The sequence below is a fragment of the Eleutherodactylus coqui genome, chromosome 1, assembly GCF_035609145.1.
Source record: "Eleutherodactylus coqui strain aEleCoq1 chromosome 1, aEleCoq1.hap1, whole genome shotgun sequence".
Classification (NCBI taxonomy): Eukaryota; Metazoa; Chordata; class Amphibia; order Anura; family Eleutherodactylidae; genus Eleutherodactylus; species Eleutherodactylus coqui.
The window spans coordinates 276752148-276772012 of NC_089837.1; the positions used below are offsets into that span (position 1 = coordinate 276752148).

Here is a 19865-nt window from a genome sequence, read left to right on the forward strand (position 1 = left end):
TCTCCAACGGTCCAATTAGTTAATGGCACAACATATAGCTTCTTGGAGCTGACAGGAGATATTGGCGGTGACAGCGATCAGACCTTCTACAATCAGACACTGATGGCATATCTTAGAAATGTACCTTCAATCTGTTATACAATAACCCAATTCAAGTTTGAGTAATACATGAAAAGAAAAATCCTGCATTCATCAAAATTTATTTTCTTGTTTTTCCTCTTACAGTGAATTAGACAATTTGGGGAAACAGTTAGCTGCAATTGGTGATGATATATATAAGCGATACGAGACCACTTTTGATAATTTCCTTAAAGACTTGGATCCCAACTTGGAAAATGCTTACGACATCTTCAAAAAAATTGCTTCCAGGTAATAATAAGCACATCTCTGCAGTTCAGCAGAATTCAATTACTCTAACTCTTGTTTATCCTGTTGGTTGACACAGAATCTGTTTGTACATAGAAAACATCAAGTCCTAAATGGCAGTTAAAACTGCTTTTGAATAAGGCCAGGCTCATAAGGCCATAAGCATAAAACATTGCCTGGTTGATGCAGTGTTTTTACCACTGTGGAGCCGCCAGTGACCTCGCCTATCGCTGCGCGTGGCAGCGAAATAGTACTGCGCATGACAGTGGAACTCTCACACACGGTCATGCACAGTCCATCTGTTTCGGGTTTTTTTGGCTTATGGGCGGCTTTGATTATGTGGCCATGGAGAACAATTGGATTTCTTATGTGTAATAAGCCACAAAATGGAACTTGTGACGTTCTTTTTTTGCACTCACGTATTACGTAATTCATGCTAATGTTAGCGTAACTGTGTATGGCAATGTGTTTGATTGCCTGTGAATTACCATGTATTATGCGTGCGTATAGCACACACATAATACACTGTAGTCATACGCCCGGCCTAAGTGGTTAAAAAGGCACAATTTTTTTGCATCCTTAAAGCAGCTAATCGACTTGAAACACTGCATTTAGCTTCAAGTGCATCTACATAAATCGTTTTACTAGAAGATGTATCACTGGTAGATAACTTATGTACATTCGGTCTTCTTTGTGTGTTTTTTTTTTTAGGAATAATAGCAAACACTAGTTGGACCAGACACATTCGTGGACTGTGTTAGCAGGCTAATAACCAATACAATAATATAGATGGAATCTGTCTTGATGAAAACCTAGCTAAAACTATTTTTATAATATAGTACTGTGCATTTTGAAATTATGTATGTAAAGTACTTCAGGATTATGTGTGCTTGCATAACTTTTCTACTCTTTCCTCTGCCTCCCAGCCCACTGTATGGGCTAGATTTCTCCATTTATCTTCAGGTAATTTTATACTAAATTGTCTATAACTGTTCCATTTTAAATCTGTGCATTCATATATAGCTATTTTTGTGTGTGTATATGTATATGTATATGTATGTGTGTGTATGTATATGTATGTGTGTGTATGTATGTATGTATGTGTGTGTGTGTATGTATGTATGTATGTATGTGTGTGTGTATGTATATGTATGTGTGTATATATATATATATATATATATATATATATATACACTAACTAATATACCCGGCTTCACCCGAGTTAATTTGGTATTGGTGTTTATCTGGTGTTTACACGGAAAATCCTATGAAGTCGTCGCTACTTTAGAGATATCGAGGAAAAAAATATGTTCACCATTTTGCATGGTTCTTTGCGTTACCCAGGAAACACAACATGTAGGTAACCATGCGACGTTTCCTTTATATAAAATGACATCAGGAAGTGAGAGAATTAGATTCCGTACGTAAAATTTGGACACTAATTCTTTTGTGCTTAGAATTGAATAATCGAGTTGGGACCCATTAACTTTTCCTATTTATGACATAATAATCAATGCTCGTGCCAAAGTCCAAGTGAGAGAATTAGATTCTGTACGTGAAATTTGAGCGCTAATTCTTTTGCGCCTTAATTAAATAATCAAGTTGGGACCCATTAGCTTCTCCTATTGATGACATAATCAATGCTCGTGCCAAATTTCAAATTTCTATGACATCGGGAAGTGAGAGAATTAGATTCCATACGTAAAATTTGGACGCTAATTTCTTTGTGCTTAGAATTAAATAATCGAGTTGGGACCCATTAGCTTTTCCTATTTATGACATAATCAGTGCTCGTGCCAATTTTCAAGTTTCTATGACATCGGGAAATAAGAGAATTAGATTATGTACGTAAAATTTGGATGGAAATTCTTTTGCGCTTATAATTGAATAATCCAGTTGGGACCCATTAACTTTTCCTATTTATGAAATAATAATCAATGCTCATGCCAAATTTCAAGTGTGAGAATTAGATTACGTACGTAAAATTTGGACGCTAATTCTTTTGTGCTTAGAATTGAATAATCGAGTTGGGACTCCTTAGCTTTTCCTATTTATGACATAATCAATGCTCGTGACAAATTTCAAGTTTCTATGACATTGGGAAATAAGAGAATTAGATTATGTACGTAAAATTTGGACGCTAATTCTTTTGCGCTTAAAATTGAATAATCGAGTTTGGACCCATTAGGTTCTTCTATTTATGACATAATCAATGCTCATGCCTAATTTCATGTTTCTACGACATCGGGAAGTGAGAGCATTAGATTACGCATGTAAAATTTGTACGCTAATTCTTTTGCGCTATAATTAAATAATCGAGTTGGGACCCATTAACTTTTCCTATTTATGACATAATCTATGATTGTGCCAAATTTCATATTTCTACGACATCGGGAAGTGAGAGAATTAGATTCTGTATGTAAAATTTGGACGCTAATTCTTTTGCACTAGAATTGAATAATCGAGTTGGGACTAGAGATGAGCGAACGAACTCGGTAAGGCCGATTTCGCAATCGAGCACCGCGATTTTCGAGTACTTAACTACTCGGGTGAAAAGTACTCGGGGGCGCTGTGGGTGAGCGGGGGGTTGCAGAGGGGAGTGGGGGGGAGAGGGAGAGAGAGAGCTCCCACCTGTTCCGCGCTGCTACCCCCCGCTCCACCACGCCACGCCCCACCCCCGGCGACCCCTGAATCTTTTCACCCGAGTAGTGAAGTACTCGAAAATCGCGGTGCTCGATTGCGAAATCGGCCTTACCGAGTATGTTCGCTCATCTCTAGTTGGGACCCATTAGATTCCTCTATTTATGACATAATCTATGATTGTGCCAAATTTCATGTTTCTACGACATCGGGAAGTGAGAGAATTAGATTCCGTACCTAAAATTTGGACGCTAATTTTTTTGCGCTAGAATTGAATAATCGAGTTGGGACCCCTTAACTTTTCCTATTTTGGACATAATCTATGCTTCTGCCAAATTTCATGTTTTTATGACATCGGGAAGTGAGAGAATCAGATTACTATTAGAGATGAGCGAACACCAAAATGTTTGGGTCTTCGTTATTCGGAACGAACTTCCCGCGATGTTCGAGGGTTCGTTTCGAACAACGAACCCCATTGAAGTCAATGGGCGACCAGAGCATTTTTGTATTTCGCCGATGCTCGCTAAGGTTTTCATGTGTGAAAATCTGGGCAATTCAAGAAAGTGATGGGAATGACACAGAAACGGATAGGGCAGGCGAGGGGCTACATGTTGGGCTGCATCTCAAGTTCACAGGTCCCACTATTAAGCTACAATACCGGCAAGAGTGGGCCCCCCCCCTCCCAACAACTTTTACTTCTGAAAAGCCCTCATTAGCATGGCATACCTTTGCTAAGCACCACACTAGCTACAACAAAGCACAATCACTGCCTGGATGACACTCCGCTGCCACTTCTCCTGGGTTACATGCTGACCAACCGCCCCCCCTCCCCCCCACAGCGCACACCAAAGTGTCCCTGCGCAGCCTTCAGCTGCCCTCATGCCACGCCACACTAATGTCTATTTAGAAGTGCGTCTGCCATGAGGAGGAACCGCAGGCACACACTGCAGAGGGTTGGCATGGCTAGGCAGCGGCCCTCTTTAAAAGGGGCGGGGCGATAGCCCACAATGCTGTACAGAAGCAATGAGAAATATAATCCTGTGCCACCGCCATCAGGAGCTGCACACGTAGGCATAGCAATGGGGAACCTATGTGCCACACACTATTCATTCTGTCAAGGTGTCTGCATGCCCCAGTTAGACCGGGCTTTTTAATTCATATACACAGGCAGGTACAACTCCCTATTGTGAAGTCCCTGTCGACCCACAGCATGGGTGGGTGCCAGGAAGCCACCGGCGGTACATAGAAATATCCCATTGCATTGCCCAACACAGCTGAGGTAGTAATGTCGTGCGTAATACAGGTGGGCTTCGGCCCACACTGCATGCCCCAGTCTGACCGGGGTTCTTTACAAGTGGACACATGTAGGTTAAACTCCCTGTGGACCCACTGCCTGGGTGGGTGCCAGGAAGCCACCGGCGGTACATAGAAATATCCCATTGCATTGCCCAACACAGCTGAGGTAGTAATGTCGTGCGTAATACAGGTGGGCTTCGGCCCACACTGCATGCCCCAGTCAGACTGGGGTTCTTTAGAAGTGTACAGATGTATTAAAAACTCCGTGTGCACCTACAGCATGGGTGGCTCCCTGGAACCCACCGGCGGTACATAAAAATATCCCATTGCATTGCCCAACACAGCTGAGGTAGTAATGTCGTGCTTAATGCAGGTGGGCTTCGGCCCACACTGCATGCCCCAGTCAGACTGGGGTTCTTTAGAAGTGGGCACATGTAGGTTAAACTCCCTGTGGACCCACTGCCTGGGTGGGTGCCAGGAAGCCACCGGCGGTACATAGAAATATCCCATTGCATTGCCCAACACAGCTGAGGTAGTAATGTCGTGCGTAATACAGGTGGGCTTCGGCCCACACTGCATGCCCCAGTCAGACTGGGGTTCTTTAGAAGTGGACACATGTATTAAAAACTCCGTGTGCACCTACAGCATGGGTGGCTCCCTGGAACCCACCGGCGGTACATAAAAATATCCCATTGCATTGCCCAACACAGCTGAGGTAATGTCAGCTGTAATGCAGGTGGGCTAAAAATTAATTTGATTACACTGTAGGCGAGGGCCCACAAAAATTGCTGTATCAACAGTACTAATGTACATCCCAAAAATTGGCCATGGCCAGCCAAGAGGGCAGGTGAAACCCATTAATCGCTTTGGTTAATGTGGCTTAAGTGGTAACTAGGCCTGGAGGCAGCCCAGTGTAACGAAAAATTGGTTCAAGTTAAAGTTCCAACGCTTTTAAGCGCATTGAAACTTATAAAAATTGTTCAGAAAAATTATTTGAGTGAGCCTTGTGGCCCTAAGAAAAATTGCCCGTTCAGCGTGATTACGTGAGGTTTCAGGAGGAGGAGCAGGAGGAGGAGGAGGAATATTAGACACAGATTGATGAAGCAGAAATGTCCCCGTTTTGGATGGTGAGAGAGAACGTAGCTTCCATCCGCGGGTGCAGCCTACGTATTGCTTACGTATCGCTGCTGTCCGCTGGTGGAGAACAGAAGTCTGGCGAAATCCAGCCTTTGTTCATCTTGATGAGTGTTAGCCTGTCGGCACTGTCGGTTGACAAGCGGCTACGCTTATCTGTGATGATTCCCCCAGCCGCACTAAACACCCTCTCCGACAAGACGCTAGCCGCAGGACAAGCAAGCACCTCCAGGGCATACAGCGCTAGTTCAGGCCACGTGTCCAGCTTCGACACCCAGTAGTTGTAGGGGGCAGAGGCGTCACCAAGGATGGTCGTGCGATCCGCTACGTACTCCCTCACCATCCTTTTACAGTGCTCCCGCCGACTCAGCCGTGACTGGGGAGCGGTGACACAGTCTTGGTGGGGAGCCATAAAGCTGGCCAGGCCCTTAAAGACTGTTGCACTGCCTGGGATGTACATGCTGCTCGATCTACGCACATCCCCTGCTACCTTGCCCTCGGTACTGCGCCTTCTGCCACTAGCGCTGTCGGCTGGGAATTTTACCATCAGCTTGTCCGCAAGGGTCCTGTGGTATAGCAACACTCTCGAACCCCTTTCCTCTTCGGGAATCAGAGTGGGCAGGTTATCCTTATACCGTGGATCGAGCAGTGTGTACACCCAGTAATCCGTCGTGGCCAGAATGCGTGCAACGCGAGGGTCACGAGAAAGGCATCCTAACATGAAGTCAGCCATGTGTGCCAGGGTACCTGTACGCAACACATGGCTGTCTTCACTAGGAAGATCACTTTCAGGATCCTCCTCCTCCTCCTCCTCAGGCCATACACGCTGAAAGGATGACAGGCAATCAGCCGGTGTACCGTCAGCAGCTGCCCAAGCTGTCTCTTCCCCCTCCTCCTCATCCTCCTCATGCTCCTCCTCCTCCTCCTGTACGCGCTGAGAAATAGACAGGAGGGTGCCCTGACTATCCAGCGGCATACTGTCTTCCCCCGCCCCCGTTTCCGAGCGCAAAGCAGCTGCCTTTATGGTTTGCAGGGAATTTCTCAAGATGCATAGCAGAGGAATGGTGACGCTAATGATTGTAGCATCGCCGCTCACCACCTGGGTAGACTCCTCAAAATTACCAAGGACATGGCAGATGTCTGCCAACCAGGCCCACTCTTCTGAAAGGAATTGAGGAGGCTGACTCCCACTGCGCCGCCCATGTTGGAGTTGGTATTCGACTATAGCTCTACGTTGTTCATAGAGCCTGGCCAACATGTGGAACGTAGAGTTCCACCGTGTGGGCACGTCGCACAGCAGTCGGTGCACTGGCAGCTTAAAGTGATGTTGCAGGGTGCGCAGGGTGGCAGCGTCCGTGTGGGACTTGCGAAAATGTGCGCAGATCCGGCGCGCCTTTACGAGCAGGTCTGACAAGCGTGGGTAGCTTTTCAGAAAGCGCTGAACCACCAAATTAAAGACGTGGGCCAGGCATGGCATGTGCGTGAGGCTGCCGAGCTGCAGAGCCGCCACCAGGTTACGGCTGTTGTCACACACGACCATGCCCGGTTGGAGGCTCAGCGGCGCAAGCCAGCGGTCGGTCTGCTGTGTCAGACCCTGCAGCAGTTCGTGGGCCGTGTGCCTCTTATCGCCTAAGCTGAGTAGTTTCAGCACGGCCTGCTGACGCTTGCCCACCGCTGTGCTGCCACACCGCGCGACACCGACTGCTGGCGACATGCTGCTGCTAACACATCTTGATTGCGAGACAGAGGAGGAGGAGGAGGAGGGTGCTTTAGTGGAGGAAGCATACACCTCCGCAGATACCACCACCGAGCTGGGGCCCGCAATTCTGGGGGTGGGTAGGACATGAGCGGTCCCAGGCTCTGACTCTGTCCCAGCCTCCACTAAATTCACCCAATGTGCCGTCAGGGAGATGTAGTGGCCCTGCCCGCCTGTGCTTGTCCACGTGTCCGTAGTTAAGTGGACCGTGGCAGTAACCGCGTTGGTGAGGGCGCGTACAATGTTGCGGGAGACGTGGTCGTGCAGGGCTGGGACGGCACATCGGGAAAAGTAGTGGCGACTGGGAACTGAGTAGCGCGGGGCCGCCGCCTCCATGATACTTTTGAAGGACTCCGTTTCCACAACCCTATACGGCAGCATCTCAAGGCTGATGAATTTTGCTATGCGGACGGTTAACGTTTGAGCGTGCGGGTGCGTGGCGGCGTACTTGCGCTTGCGCTCCAACAGTTGCGCAAGCGACGGCTGGACGGTGCGCTGAACTACACTGCTGGATGGGGCCGAGGACAGCGGAGGTGAGGGTGTGGGTGCAGGCCAGGAGACGGTAGTGCCTGTGTCCTGAGAGGGGGGTTGCATCTCAGTGGCAGGTTGGGGCACAGGGGGAGAGGCAGGGGTGCAAACCGGAGGCGCTGAACGGCCTTCGTCCCACCTTGCGGGGTGCTTGGCCATCATATGTCTGCGCATGGTGGTGGTGGTGAGGCTGTTGGTGTTGGCTCCCCGGCTGAGCTTTGCGCGACAAAGGTTGCACACCACTGTTCGTCGGTCGTCAGGCGTCTCTGTGAAAAACTGCCAGACCTTAGAACACCTCGGCCTCTGCAGGGTGGCATGGCGTGAGGGGGCGCTTTGGGAAACACTTGGTGAATTATTCGGTCTGGCCCTGCCTCTACCCCTGGCCACCGCACTGCCTCTTGCAACCTGCCCTGCTGCTGCCCGTGCCTCCCCCTCTGAAGACCTGTCCTGTGTAGGCGTTGCACACCAGGTGGGGTCAGTCACCTCATCGTCCTGCTGCTCTTCCTCCGAATCCTCTGTGCGCTGCTCCCTCGGACTTACTGCCCTTACTACTACCTCACTGCAAGACAACTGTGTCTGATCGTCATCGTCCTCCTCACCCACAGAAAGTTGTTGAGACAGTTGGCGGAAGTCCCCAGCCTCTTCCCCCGGACCCCGGGAACTTTCGAATGGTTGGGCATCAGTGACGATAAACTCCTCTGGTGGGAGAGGAACCACTGCTGCCCAATCTGAGCAGGGGCCCGAGAACAGTTCCTGGGAGTGTTCCCGCTCCTGAGCAGGTGTCATTGTAGTGGAGTGAGGAGGCTGGGAGGAAGGAGGAGCAGCAGACAGAGGATTCGGATTTGCAGCAGTGGACGGCGCAGAACTGCGGGTAGACGATAGGTTGCTCGAAGCACTTTCTGCCATCCAGGACAGGACCTGCTCACACTGCTCATTTTCTAATAACCGTCTCCCGCGTGGACCCATTAATTGGGCGATGAATGTGGGGACACCAGAAACGTGCCTCTCTCCTAATCGCACAGCAGTCGGCTGCGACACACCTGGATCAGGAGCTCGGCCTGTGCCCACACCCTGACTTGGCCCTCCGCGTCCTCGGCCGCGTCCACGTCCTCTAGGCCTACCCCTACCCCTCAGCATGCTGTATTACCAGTGATTTGATTTCACAGGCAGCTAATAAATTGGCGCAAGACTGCAGGCCAAATATAATTTTTTCCCTTTTTTGAAAACGAAAGGCCCCACTGCCTCTAGTGAATGTATAATCTAAGTTTAATAACTGTGCTGTTTTCCTGCTAATGTGTCACAGAACGTGAGGGTAGCAGAGTTATTAACTGTGGCAGAGCAGGTATTTTTTTTCCCAATTAAGGAAAGCAAATGGCGAAGCCAGGAGTAAAACGTAGCTGGGTGCGTCTGATTTTTACAGGTTGCACACGCAGCCGACACGTGTCCACCGCCCTTAGGACGGACAGAGGCAGGACAAATAGAATTATTTTCCGTTTTTTTGCACCAAAAGGCAGCACTGCGTATATTCTATGAACATGAGAAGTTTAATAACTGTGCTGTTTTCCTGCTAATGTGTCACAGAACGTGAGGGTAGCAGAGTTATTAACTGTGGCAGAGCAGGTATTTTTTTTCCCAATTAAGGAAAGCAAATGGCGAAGCCAGGAGTAAAACGTAGCTGGGTGCGTCTGATTTTTACAGGTTGCACACGCAGCCGACACGTGTCCACCGCCCTTAGGACGGACAGAGGCAGGACAAATAGAATTATTTTCCGTTTTTTTGCACCAAAAGGCAGCACTGCGTATATTCTATGAACATGAGAAGTTTAATAACTGTGCTGTTTTCCTGCTAATGTGTCACAGAACGTGAGGGTAGCAGAGTTACTAACTGTGGCAGAGCAGGTATTTTTTTTCCCAATTAAGGAAAGCAAATGGCAAAGCCAGGAGTAAAACGTAGCTGGGTGCGTCTGATTTTTACAGGTTGCACACGCAGCCGACACGTGTCCACCGCCCTTAGGACGGACAGAGGCAGGACAAATAGAATTATTTTCACTTGTTTTACAAGCAAAAGGCAGCACTGCGTATATTCAATGAATAATAACTGTGTTGTGGCCCTGCCTATACAATTCTTTCCCTGCAGTATCAATGGAGGGTGCAATGCTCTGCAGAGGCGATTTTGAGAAGCAAAAAAAAATACAGCACAGCTAACAGCAGCCTGGACAGTACTGCACACGGTTAAATATGGCCCTAGAAAGGACCGTTGAGGTTCTTGAAGGCTACACTCACTCCTAACACTCTCCCTGCCTATGCAGCACTTCTGTCCCTAATGCCAGGTGCAACGCTCTGCAGAGCCGATTTTGAGAAAAAAAAAATTGCCACTGCTAACAGCAGCCAACACACAGCTATCAGTGGCCCTAATAAGGACCTTTGGGGGGTCTTGAAGCCTACACTAACTACCAATTCTTTCCCTACAGCAGCTCCGGTACAAACAGCACTGTCCCTCATCTAACTCACACGGCATCTGAGGCGAACCGCGGGAGGGGCCGACTTTTATGTTCGGGTGACACCTGATCTTCCCAGCCACTCACAGCAGGGGGGTGGTATAGGGCTTGAATGTCACAGGGGGAAGTTGTAATGCCTTCCCTGTCTTTCAATTGGCCAGAAAAGCGCGCTAACGTCTCAGGGAAGGAAGTGAAAGTAACCAGAACACCGCATGGTGTTCGTTACGAATAACGAACATCCCAAACACCCTAATATTCGCACGAATATCAAGCTCGGAAGAACACGTTCGCTCATCTCTAATTACTATCCCTTTACTTTTCCTTTACTTTTCCTATTTTGGACATAATCTATGCCAAATTTCACATTTCTACGACATCGGAAGTTGGAGAATTATGTGTTTTCCTTCTGTTATTCTTTCAGCTTGTTCATTTGCATGTAGAAGGAAAATGATTAAAATACTTTTTGGATACTTGTTACTGATTCCCTTTTGAACAGATAAAAATAATCCTTATATATGCTTTAATAATATGTTATTTGCTGTTTTGTCATGTAGTGCATTTTGTGATGTAAACTAAGAGCACTGAAAGGTAGTATTATAGAGACAATGTAGCTGGAGTATATCAGTGAGCATTACCTCAGAATTAGAATGAGAACACAGTGGTACAGAATTTCTTTGATTTTCATGCTGTGCAGAGTGTGGGATTAATTGTGACAGCACTGAAGTTGATTTATATTGAACCCAGAGGGGACTGTTCTTGTAAGTAATGTTTGTAGAGGAAAAACACACAAGAATGACATACTTCAAGCAAACTAAATGTGTTGATTCAACTGCATAATGCAAAATAATTATCCCTTTTTAATTTGTAATTATGTCCACACAGAAGAACTGACAGGAAAGGCTGCTGAAAAAATATTCGAGTTATATTAAAATCATGGTGACAAGTGTCCAAAAGTGATGTCTAGTCTTTCTTTTATAAACAAGCTATTTACTATTCCCTCTATATTTAATTCGGAATAAAACAGATATTCTTTTTACAAAATAGTAAATCAACATTCCCAATGATGTAGCTAGCAGGGAAGGGGGGTGGGTGGGGCACAGTGGTTGCTGACCACGGGCTCACTAATATGCTAGGGTCAACCAGGGTCGCACATGTCATGCCAACATTTCAAGCACGAGACAGGGATGGGGATGCAACTGTTTGTGGCGCTGACGCCTTGGTAACTCCTGCTAGCGCCACTGATGATCTGCATATGATAGCAGGGATCAAGTAGCACTGCCTCATTCTTCTCCTCTTTGCATTTAAAACAGATGTCAGGTGGAATAAGCAAGGATTACTCCAGTGGCACAATATTGAGTGGGAATAGTAGCCAGACTGTGTGCCTGATTGGGTCTCTTCTCCAGCCTTCATCTCCTCCATGAGGAGATGAGGGTGGATTGCAGTTGCCAGGTTGAGCTGAGTTTAACTAACATAGAGAAAAGGGAGAGCTGCACTAACAGTAGCAGACCCTCTACTATCCACCAATGTTTAAAATTGGTTAAAAATATATTACATATAAATGTAGTCCATGTAAAATGAAATAAATGTCTATCATGGGGCCTTCATGGTACTATAAACTAGCAATAGCTGTTAGTAAAGTGCCAACACTCAGTTTAAATGCAGTCAACTATCACCATCTGAAGTAGTTAAACGTGAGATATCGAGCTTTCACTGCTCTCATCACTCCTGAAAATCTGTTCTCGAAGAAAAAATGATTGTGTGTAAAATGAATTATTTGCCCATTCTAGTATCCCGGAAGCATTCATTGCCTAAAAACAAGCCAAATTAGCGGAAGTTACTTGGTGTAGCTGTCACAGCCGTGACAGGGAATAGTGATGTTCTCCCATTGCTTTCAATGGGGCTGGCGCTTCTGCTAATATGGGCGATATTGCCAAAAGAAAGAGCATGCTGCTTGTTTTCTGCATTGAGACATGGTGCTACGCAGCAAAACATTGCAGATGTGAATGAACCGATTCAAAAGAATACGTTTCATATTTGTGCGTCTCGCAACGCACAAATCTTGCATTTTATTGCCTGTGTGAAGGCGCCCTAAGGCCAGTATTTGGTAGAAATGCCAAACAAATCAGTATTGCATATCACTCCACTATTTATTAAATTACAGCACAAAAAAATGGAGTGAGTACTACATACTATATATTTTTATTATACAAAACACACTACACTTTATATGATTATTGTGATCCTATAATGTATTAAGTAGAGAAAAGAGGTTACATGCAATATATATATTTTTAAACAAAGTATGGATGTATAAATGTACAAATATTTAAAAAATGTTATAAAAACATAGCAATGAACCTCTCTATATAGACTCCTGAAAAACTTGTAATAACATAGTTGCATACAAGCAATGGGTATATCAAAGGCATAAAGGAGACCTACTGATAATATAGAAACACCTGTCATTCATAGGTGGCATCACACTCCTCTTATAAGATATAGGATAAATAAATAGAGGTAAAGGCTATATACAGTCTCTTGACAAAGTGCAAGCATATAGCTATACAAATGATGGAAAAGTGTTGCAAATCTTGGCAGTAAATCTCTCTCTCAAAAAACTCCCTTTAGTAACCAAGCCTGTTTGCGCCTCAAGGACGGCCAAATTTTGGAAATCTGATATGTCACTTTAACATAGAATAACTCAGTTAAGGTTTTGCATATCCACGTGATTCTGACATTGTTTTTTCGCCACATATTGTACTTCATTTAGGTGGTAAAAATAGAATAATAGAATTTGTGTATATTTATTAAAAGCGCCAAAATTGGAAAAAAAGGGAAAAAAATTGTCATTTTTTTCACATTTTCAATTGCAATATCTCAAATATGTGCAAACATACTGTACAAATGCTTGATAAGATATATATTTCCATCTGCTTACCTTATTCTGGATGCATATTTGGAAAACTTTCGTTTTCTTTTAACTATTTAGGAGACGTACAAATTTAACATTACTTATCAACGTTTTGAGGAACATTTTGTTTTCCTACACCAAGCCAAGGTTGCAAAGCCTCATATAGGTGTCAGAATGATAAATTCCCCTCACAAATGACCCCTTAATGTATTTACTGGGGGGTGTCATGAGTTTTTTCACCCCACAGTTTCTTTTCAGGAATTAATGCAATTTAGAGGAGAAAAAATAAAATTTCATATTTTTGAAAATGTAATTTTAAAGACACATTTTTTTTCTAAAGTGCACATGAAAATGAGGATTTACATCCCAAAATGGATACCCCTGTTTGTCCTGTGTTCAGAAACCTACTCATTGTGGCCCTAATATTATGTCCGTATGCACAACGGGCCCAAACCAAAAGGAGAATCAAACTTCAACTGTCTTTTTTAAATGTTATATGATCACCATTTTCCATTGGATAATGGCGATCACATGACCGGGGACCACACACTGCGGCCCTCGGTCACTGCTCATGGCTCTCGGCTACCTTTAGTAGCCAGGAGCAAGGAGATTTAAAATCTCCTGGGCCCTCCCCAGCTTCTGCGCTTGCGTCGGCCATCTTGCCAATGGGTGCATGCGCTGAAGTTAATGAAAGGTCCGTGGATAAAGATCCCATCAGTGGACATCGCCGGAGGTCTTGGGTAAGTAATTACACTTCCCCTCACGGATCTGATCTGTGACAGGAGGTAAAACTTGAACTTTTTTTTTACTTTTATGTGATTGCCACTATCCATTGGATAGCGGTGATCACGTGACCAGGGAACACGTACCGTGGCCCCCTGTGAAGTCTCCAGGCTCTCGGCTATGTGTGGTTGCGAAGAGCGGGGAGATTTTATATCATCTCGGCAATGCACAGCTTTTTCGCATGAGCTGCCCTTCTGGCAACGTGCGTAGAAGCCAGGGTAGGTTCTGCAGATAAATCCGATATGCAGATAAAATTACACAATTTTTTATTTTTACATGTTATCTATTGGATAAGAGCGATCATGTGACCGTGAACCGCATACAGCGGCTCCCTGTGACAGCTCCATGTTCTTGGCTACTTATACTAGCCAGAAGCAGGGCTTCTGCACATTCGAGTGATGTAATAACGTCTGGCACGCATGCGCAGGTGGCGGCGTCAGGTCCTGCAGGATGAGAATGCCGCGGAACATCATGGAGGATGGGGGTGAGTATCCTCAGCTCCCATTATGGATCCGATCTGTAAGGGGAGCTGAAACTTTAACTTTTTTAAAACTTTCAATTCACTTTAATGCGATGGTGGGTACCGGTGATCGCTTGACCGGGATGGGGGAGGGGGGGCTTCCCACGGGCCCCTACGACAGCTCGAGTCTTGTTGGCTAACTCCAGGAGTCTGGAGCCCAGAGCTGTCAGGTCCACAGCCCGCAGGGCTTTAATTCCCAGAGGAAGCATGTTTTTTTTATGTCCCCAGGGATGAAAGCCCACTTAGGCAGGACGTAAATACACTATGGGAGTGGTCACTAAGTGGTTTAAAAAATATTGCATGTAGCCTATCTTTTCTCTTCTTTACATTTTATATGATTATTGTGATCCCAACTATAATTGATTTAAAAAAAAATATTTTTAAATGTGTTGTTGCTAATATATGCTTATAATTAGAGATGAGCGAACGTACTCGTCCGAGCTTGATGCTCGGGCGAATATTAGGGTGTTCGGGATGCTCGTTACTCGTAACGAGCACCACGCGGTGTTCGGGTTACTTTCAGTTTCCTCTCTGAGTCGTTAGCGCGCTTTTCTGGCCAATTGAAAGACAGGGAAGGCATTACAACTTCCCCCTGTGACGTTCAAGCCCTATACCACCCCCCTGCTGTGAGTGGCTGGGGAGATCAGATGTCACCCGAGTATAAAAGTCGGCCCCTCCCGCGGCTCGCCACACATGCCTTGTGAGTTAGCTGAGGGAAAGTGCTGTTCTATTGGAGTTGCTGTAGGGAGAGTGTTTGTAGTGAGTGTAGGCTTCAAGAACCCCAACGGTCCTTCTTAGGGCCACATCTACGTGTGTGCAGGCTGCTCTTAGCAGTGGAGAATTATTTTTTTTTCTCAAAATCGGCAGTGCAGAGCATTGCACCTGGCATTAGGGACAGAAGTGGTGCTTAGGCAGGGAGAGTGTTAGGAGTGAGTGTAGCCTTCAAGAACCTCAACGGTCCTTTCTAGGGCCACATTTAACTGTGTGGAGTACTGGCAGGCTGCTGTTAGCTGTGTTGCTTTTTTTTTTCTTCTCAAAATCGGCGGTGCAGAGCATTGCACCCTGCATTGATACTACAGGCACAGAATTGTGTAGGCAGGGCCACAACACAGTTATTAGTCATTGAATAGGCACAGTGGGCCTTTCCTTTTAAACAAAAGGGAAAAAAGTATATTTGCCCTGCCTCTGTCAGTCCTAAGGGCTCTGGGTACGTGTGTGCTGCGTGGAGAATGTAAAAAAATCAGACGCAACCAGCTACGGTTGAGTGCAGCTGTGCGCCAATTTCTTTCCTGCCTGGGAAATACCTGCTCTGCCACAGTTAATAACTCTGCAACAGTAAAGTTCTGTGACACTTTTGCAGGGCCGCAACACAGTTATATTAGTCATTGAATAGGCACAGTGCGCCTTTCCTTTTAAACAAAAGGGAAAAAAGTATATTTGCCCTGCCTCTGTCAGTCCTAAGGGCTCTGGGTACGTGTGTGCTGCGTGGAGAACGTAAAAAAATCAGACGCAACCAGCTACGGTTGAGTGCAGCCTTGCGCCAATTTCTTTCCTGCCTGGGAAATACCTGCTCTGCCACAGTTAATAACTCTACAACAGTAAAGTTCTGTGACACTTTTGCAGGGCCGCAACACAGTTATATTAGTCATTGAATAGGCACAGTGCGCCCTTCCTTTTAAACAAAAGGGAAAAAAGTATATTTGCCCTGCCTCTGTCAGTCCTAAGGGCTCTGGGTACGTGTGTGCTGCGTGGAGAACGTAAAAAAATCAGACGCAACCAGCTACGGTTGAGTGCAGCCTTGCGCCAATTTCTTTCCTGCCTGGGAAATACCTGCTCTGCCACAGTTAATAACTCTGCAACAGTAAAGTTCTGTGACACTTTTGCAGGGCCGCAACACAGTTATTAAACTTATTATTCATTCACTAGAGGCAGTGGGCCTTTCCTTTTTAAAAAAAGTTAAAAAATTATATTTGGCCTGCAGGCTTGCGCCAATTTATTTCCTGCCTGTGAAATCAAATCACTGGTAATACAGCATGCTGAGGGGTAGGGGTAGGCCTAGAGGACGTGGACGCGGCCGAGGACGCGGAGGGCCAAGTGAGGGTGTGGGCACAGGCCGAGCTCCTGATCCAGGTGTGTCGCAGCCGACTGCTGCACGATTAGGAGAGAGGCACGTTTCTGGCGTCCCCACATTCATCGCCCAATTAATGGGTCCACGCGGGAGACCTTTATTAGAAAATGAGCAGTGTGAGCAGGTCCTGTCCTGGATGGCAGAAAGTGCTTCGAGCAAGCTATCATCCACCCAGAGTTCTGCGCCGTCCAGTGCTGCAAATCCGAATCCTCTGTATGCTGCTCCTCCTTCCTCCCAGCCTCCTCACTCCACTACAATGACACATGCTCAGGAGCGGGAAGACTCCCAGGAACTGTTCTCGGGTCCCTGCTCAGATTGGGCAGCAGTGGTTCCTCTCCCACCAGATGAGTTTATCGTCACTGATGCACAACCATTGGAAAGTTCCCGGGGTCCGGGGGATGAGGCTGGGGACTTCCGGCAACTGTTTCAAGACCTTTCAGTGGGTGAGGAGGACGATGACGATGAGACACAGTTGTCTTGCAGTGAGGTAGTAGTAAGGGCAGTAAGTCCGAGGGAGGAGCGCACAGAGGATTCGGAGGAAGAGCAGCAGGACGATGAGGTGACTGACCCCACCTGGTGTGCAACGCCTACACAGGACAGGTCTTCAGAGGGGGAGGCACGGGCAGCAGCAGGGCAGGTTGCAAGAGGCAGTGCGGTGTCCAGGGGTAGAGGCAGGGCCAGACCAAATAATCCACCAACTGTTTCCCAAAGCACACCCTCGCGCCATGCCACCCTGCAGAGGCCGAGGTGCTCTAAGGTCTGGCAGTTTTTCACCGAGACGCCTGACGACCGACGAACAGTGGTGTGCAACCTTTGTTGCGCCAAGATCAGCCGGGGAGCCACCACCAACAGCCTCACCACCACCAGCACGCGCAGACATATGATGGCCAAGCACCCCACAAGGTGGGACGAAGGCCGTTCACCGCCTCCGGTTTGCACCGCTGCCTCTCCCCCTGTGCCCCAACTTGCCACTGAGATCCAACCCCCCTCTCAGGACACAGGCACTACAGTCTCCTGGCCTGCACCCACACCCTCACCTCCGCTGTCCTTGGCCCCATCCACCAATGTCTCGCACCGCACAGTCCAGCCGTCGCTAGCGCAAGTGTTGGAGCGCAAGCGCAAGTACGCCGCCACGCACCCGCACGCTCAATCGTTAACCGTCCACATAGCCAAATTTATCAGCCTGGAGATGCTGCCGTATAGGGTTGTGGAAACGGAGGCTTTCAAAGCTATGATGGCGGCGGCGGCCCCGCGCTACTCAGTTCCCAGTCGCCACTACTTTTCCCGATGTGCCGTCCCAGCCCTGCACGACCACGTCTCCCGCAACATTGTACGCGCCCTCACCAATGCGGTTAGTGGCAAGGTCCACTTAACTACGGACATGTGGACAAGCACAGGCGGGCAGGGCCACTACATCTCCCTGACGGCACATTGGGTGAATTTAGTGGAGGCTGGGACAGAGTCAGAGCCTGGGACCGCTCACGTCCTACCCACCCCCAGAATTGCGTGCCCCAGCTCGGTGGTGGTATGTTCGGCGGTGTATGCTTTTTCCACTAAAGCACCTCCTCCTCCTCAACCTCTGTCTCGCAATCTAGATGTGTCAGCAGCAGCAGGACGTCGCCAGCAGTCGGTGTCGCGCGGCGTGGCAGCACAGCGGTGGCCAAGCGTCAGCAGGCCGTGCTGAAACTACTCAGCTTAGGCAATAAGAGGCACACGGCCCACGAACTGCTGCAGGGTCTGACAGAGCAGACCGACCGTTGGCTTGCACCGCTGAGCCTCCAACCGGGCATGGTCGTGTGTGACAACGGCCGTAACCTGGTGGCGGCTCTGCAGCTCGGCAGCCTCACGCACGTGCCATGCCTGGCCCACGTCTTTAATTTGGTGGTTCAGCGCTTTCTGAAAAGCTACCCACGCTTGTCAGACCTGCTCGTAAAGGTGCGCCGGCTCTGCGCACATTTCCGCAAGTCCCACACGGACGCTGCCACCCTGCGCGCCCTGCAACATCGCTTTAATCTGCCAGTGCACCGACTGCTGTGCGATGTGCCCACACGGTGGAACTCTACGCTCCACATGTTGGCTAGGCTCTATGAGCAGCGTAGAGCTATAGTGGAATACCAACTCCAACATGGGCGGCGCAGTGGGAGTCAGCCTCCTCAATTCTTTTCAGAAGAGTGGGCCTGGTTGGCAGACATCTGCCAGGTCCTTCGAAACTTTGAGCAGTCTACCCAGGTGGTGAGCGGCGATGCTGCAATCATTAGCGTCACCATTCCTCTGCTATGCATCTTGAGAAGTTCCCTGCAAACCATAAAGGCAGCCGCTTTGCGCTCGGAAACAGAGCCGGGGGAAGACAGTATGTCGCTGGATAGTCAGAGCACCCTCCTGTCTATATCTCAGCGCGTTCAGGAGGAGGAGGAGGAGCATGAGGAGGATGAGGAGGAGGGGGAAGAGACAGCTTGGCCCACTGCTGACGGTACCCATGCTGCTTGCCTGTCATCATTTCAGCGTGTATGGCCTGAGGAGGAGGAGGAGGAGGAGGAGGAGGAGGAGGAGGATCCTGAAAGTGATCTTCCTAGTGCGGACAGCCATGTGTTGCATACAGGTACCCTGGCACACATGGCTGACTTCATGTTAGGATGCCTTTCTCGTGACCCTCGCGTTACACGCATTCTGGCCACTACGGATTACTGGGTGTACACACTGCTCGACCCACGCTATAAGGAGAACCTTTCCACTCTCATTCCCGAAGAGGAAAGGGGTTCGAGAGTGTTGCTATACCACAGGACCCTGGCGGACAAGCTGATGGTAAAATTCCCAGCCGACAGCGCTAGTGGCAGAAGGCGCAGTTCCGAGGGCCAGGTACCAGGGGAGGTGCGTAGATCGAGCAGCATGTACAGCCCAGGCAGTGCAACAGTCTTTAAGGGCCTGGACAGCTTTATGGCTCCCCACCAAGACTGTGTCACCGCTCCCCAGTCAAGGCTGAGTCGGCGGGAGCACTGTAAAAGGATGGTGAGGGAGTACGTAGCCGATCGCACGACCGTCCTCCGTGACGCCTCTGCCACCTACAACTACTGGGTGTCGAAGCTGGACACGTGGCCTGAACTAGCGCTGTATGCCCTGGAGGTGCTTGCTTGTCCTGCAGCTAGCGTCTTGTCGGAAAGGGTGTTTAGTGCGGCTGGGGGAATCATCACAGATAAGCGTACCCGCCTGTCAACCGACAGTGCCGACAGGCTAACACTCATCAAGATGAACAAAGCCTGGATTTCCCCAGACTTCTCTTCTCCACCAGCGGACAGCAGCGATACGTAA

At 48.0% G+C, this 19865-nt stretch overlaps 1 protein-coding gene across 1 annotated transcript in view; it reads left to right on the forward strand.

Moving 5' to 3' along the window:
• Positions 1 to 19865, forward strand: part of BAK1 (BCL2 antagonist/killer 1) — a 150129-nt gene that overhangs the window by 110470 nt on the left and 19794 nt on the right. Inside the window, exon 6 of the mRNA XM_066609108.1 lies at positions 226 to 369. Coding sequence (XP_066465205.1) covers positions 226 to 369 — 144 coding nt within the window. The remainder of the gene's footprint in view (positions 1 to 225; positions 370 to 19865) is intronic.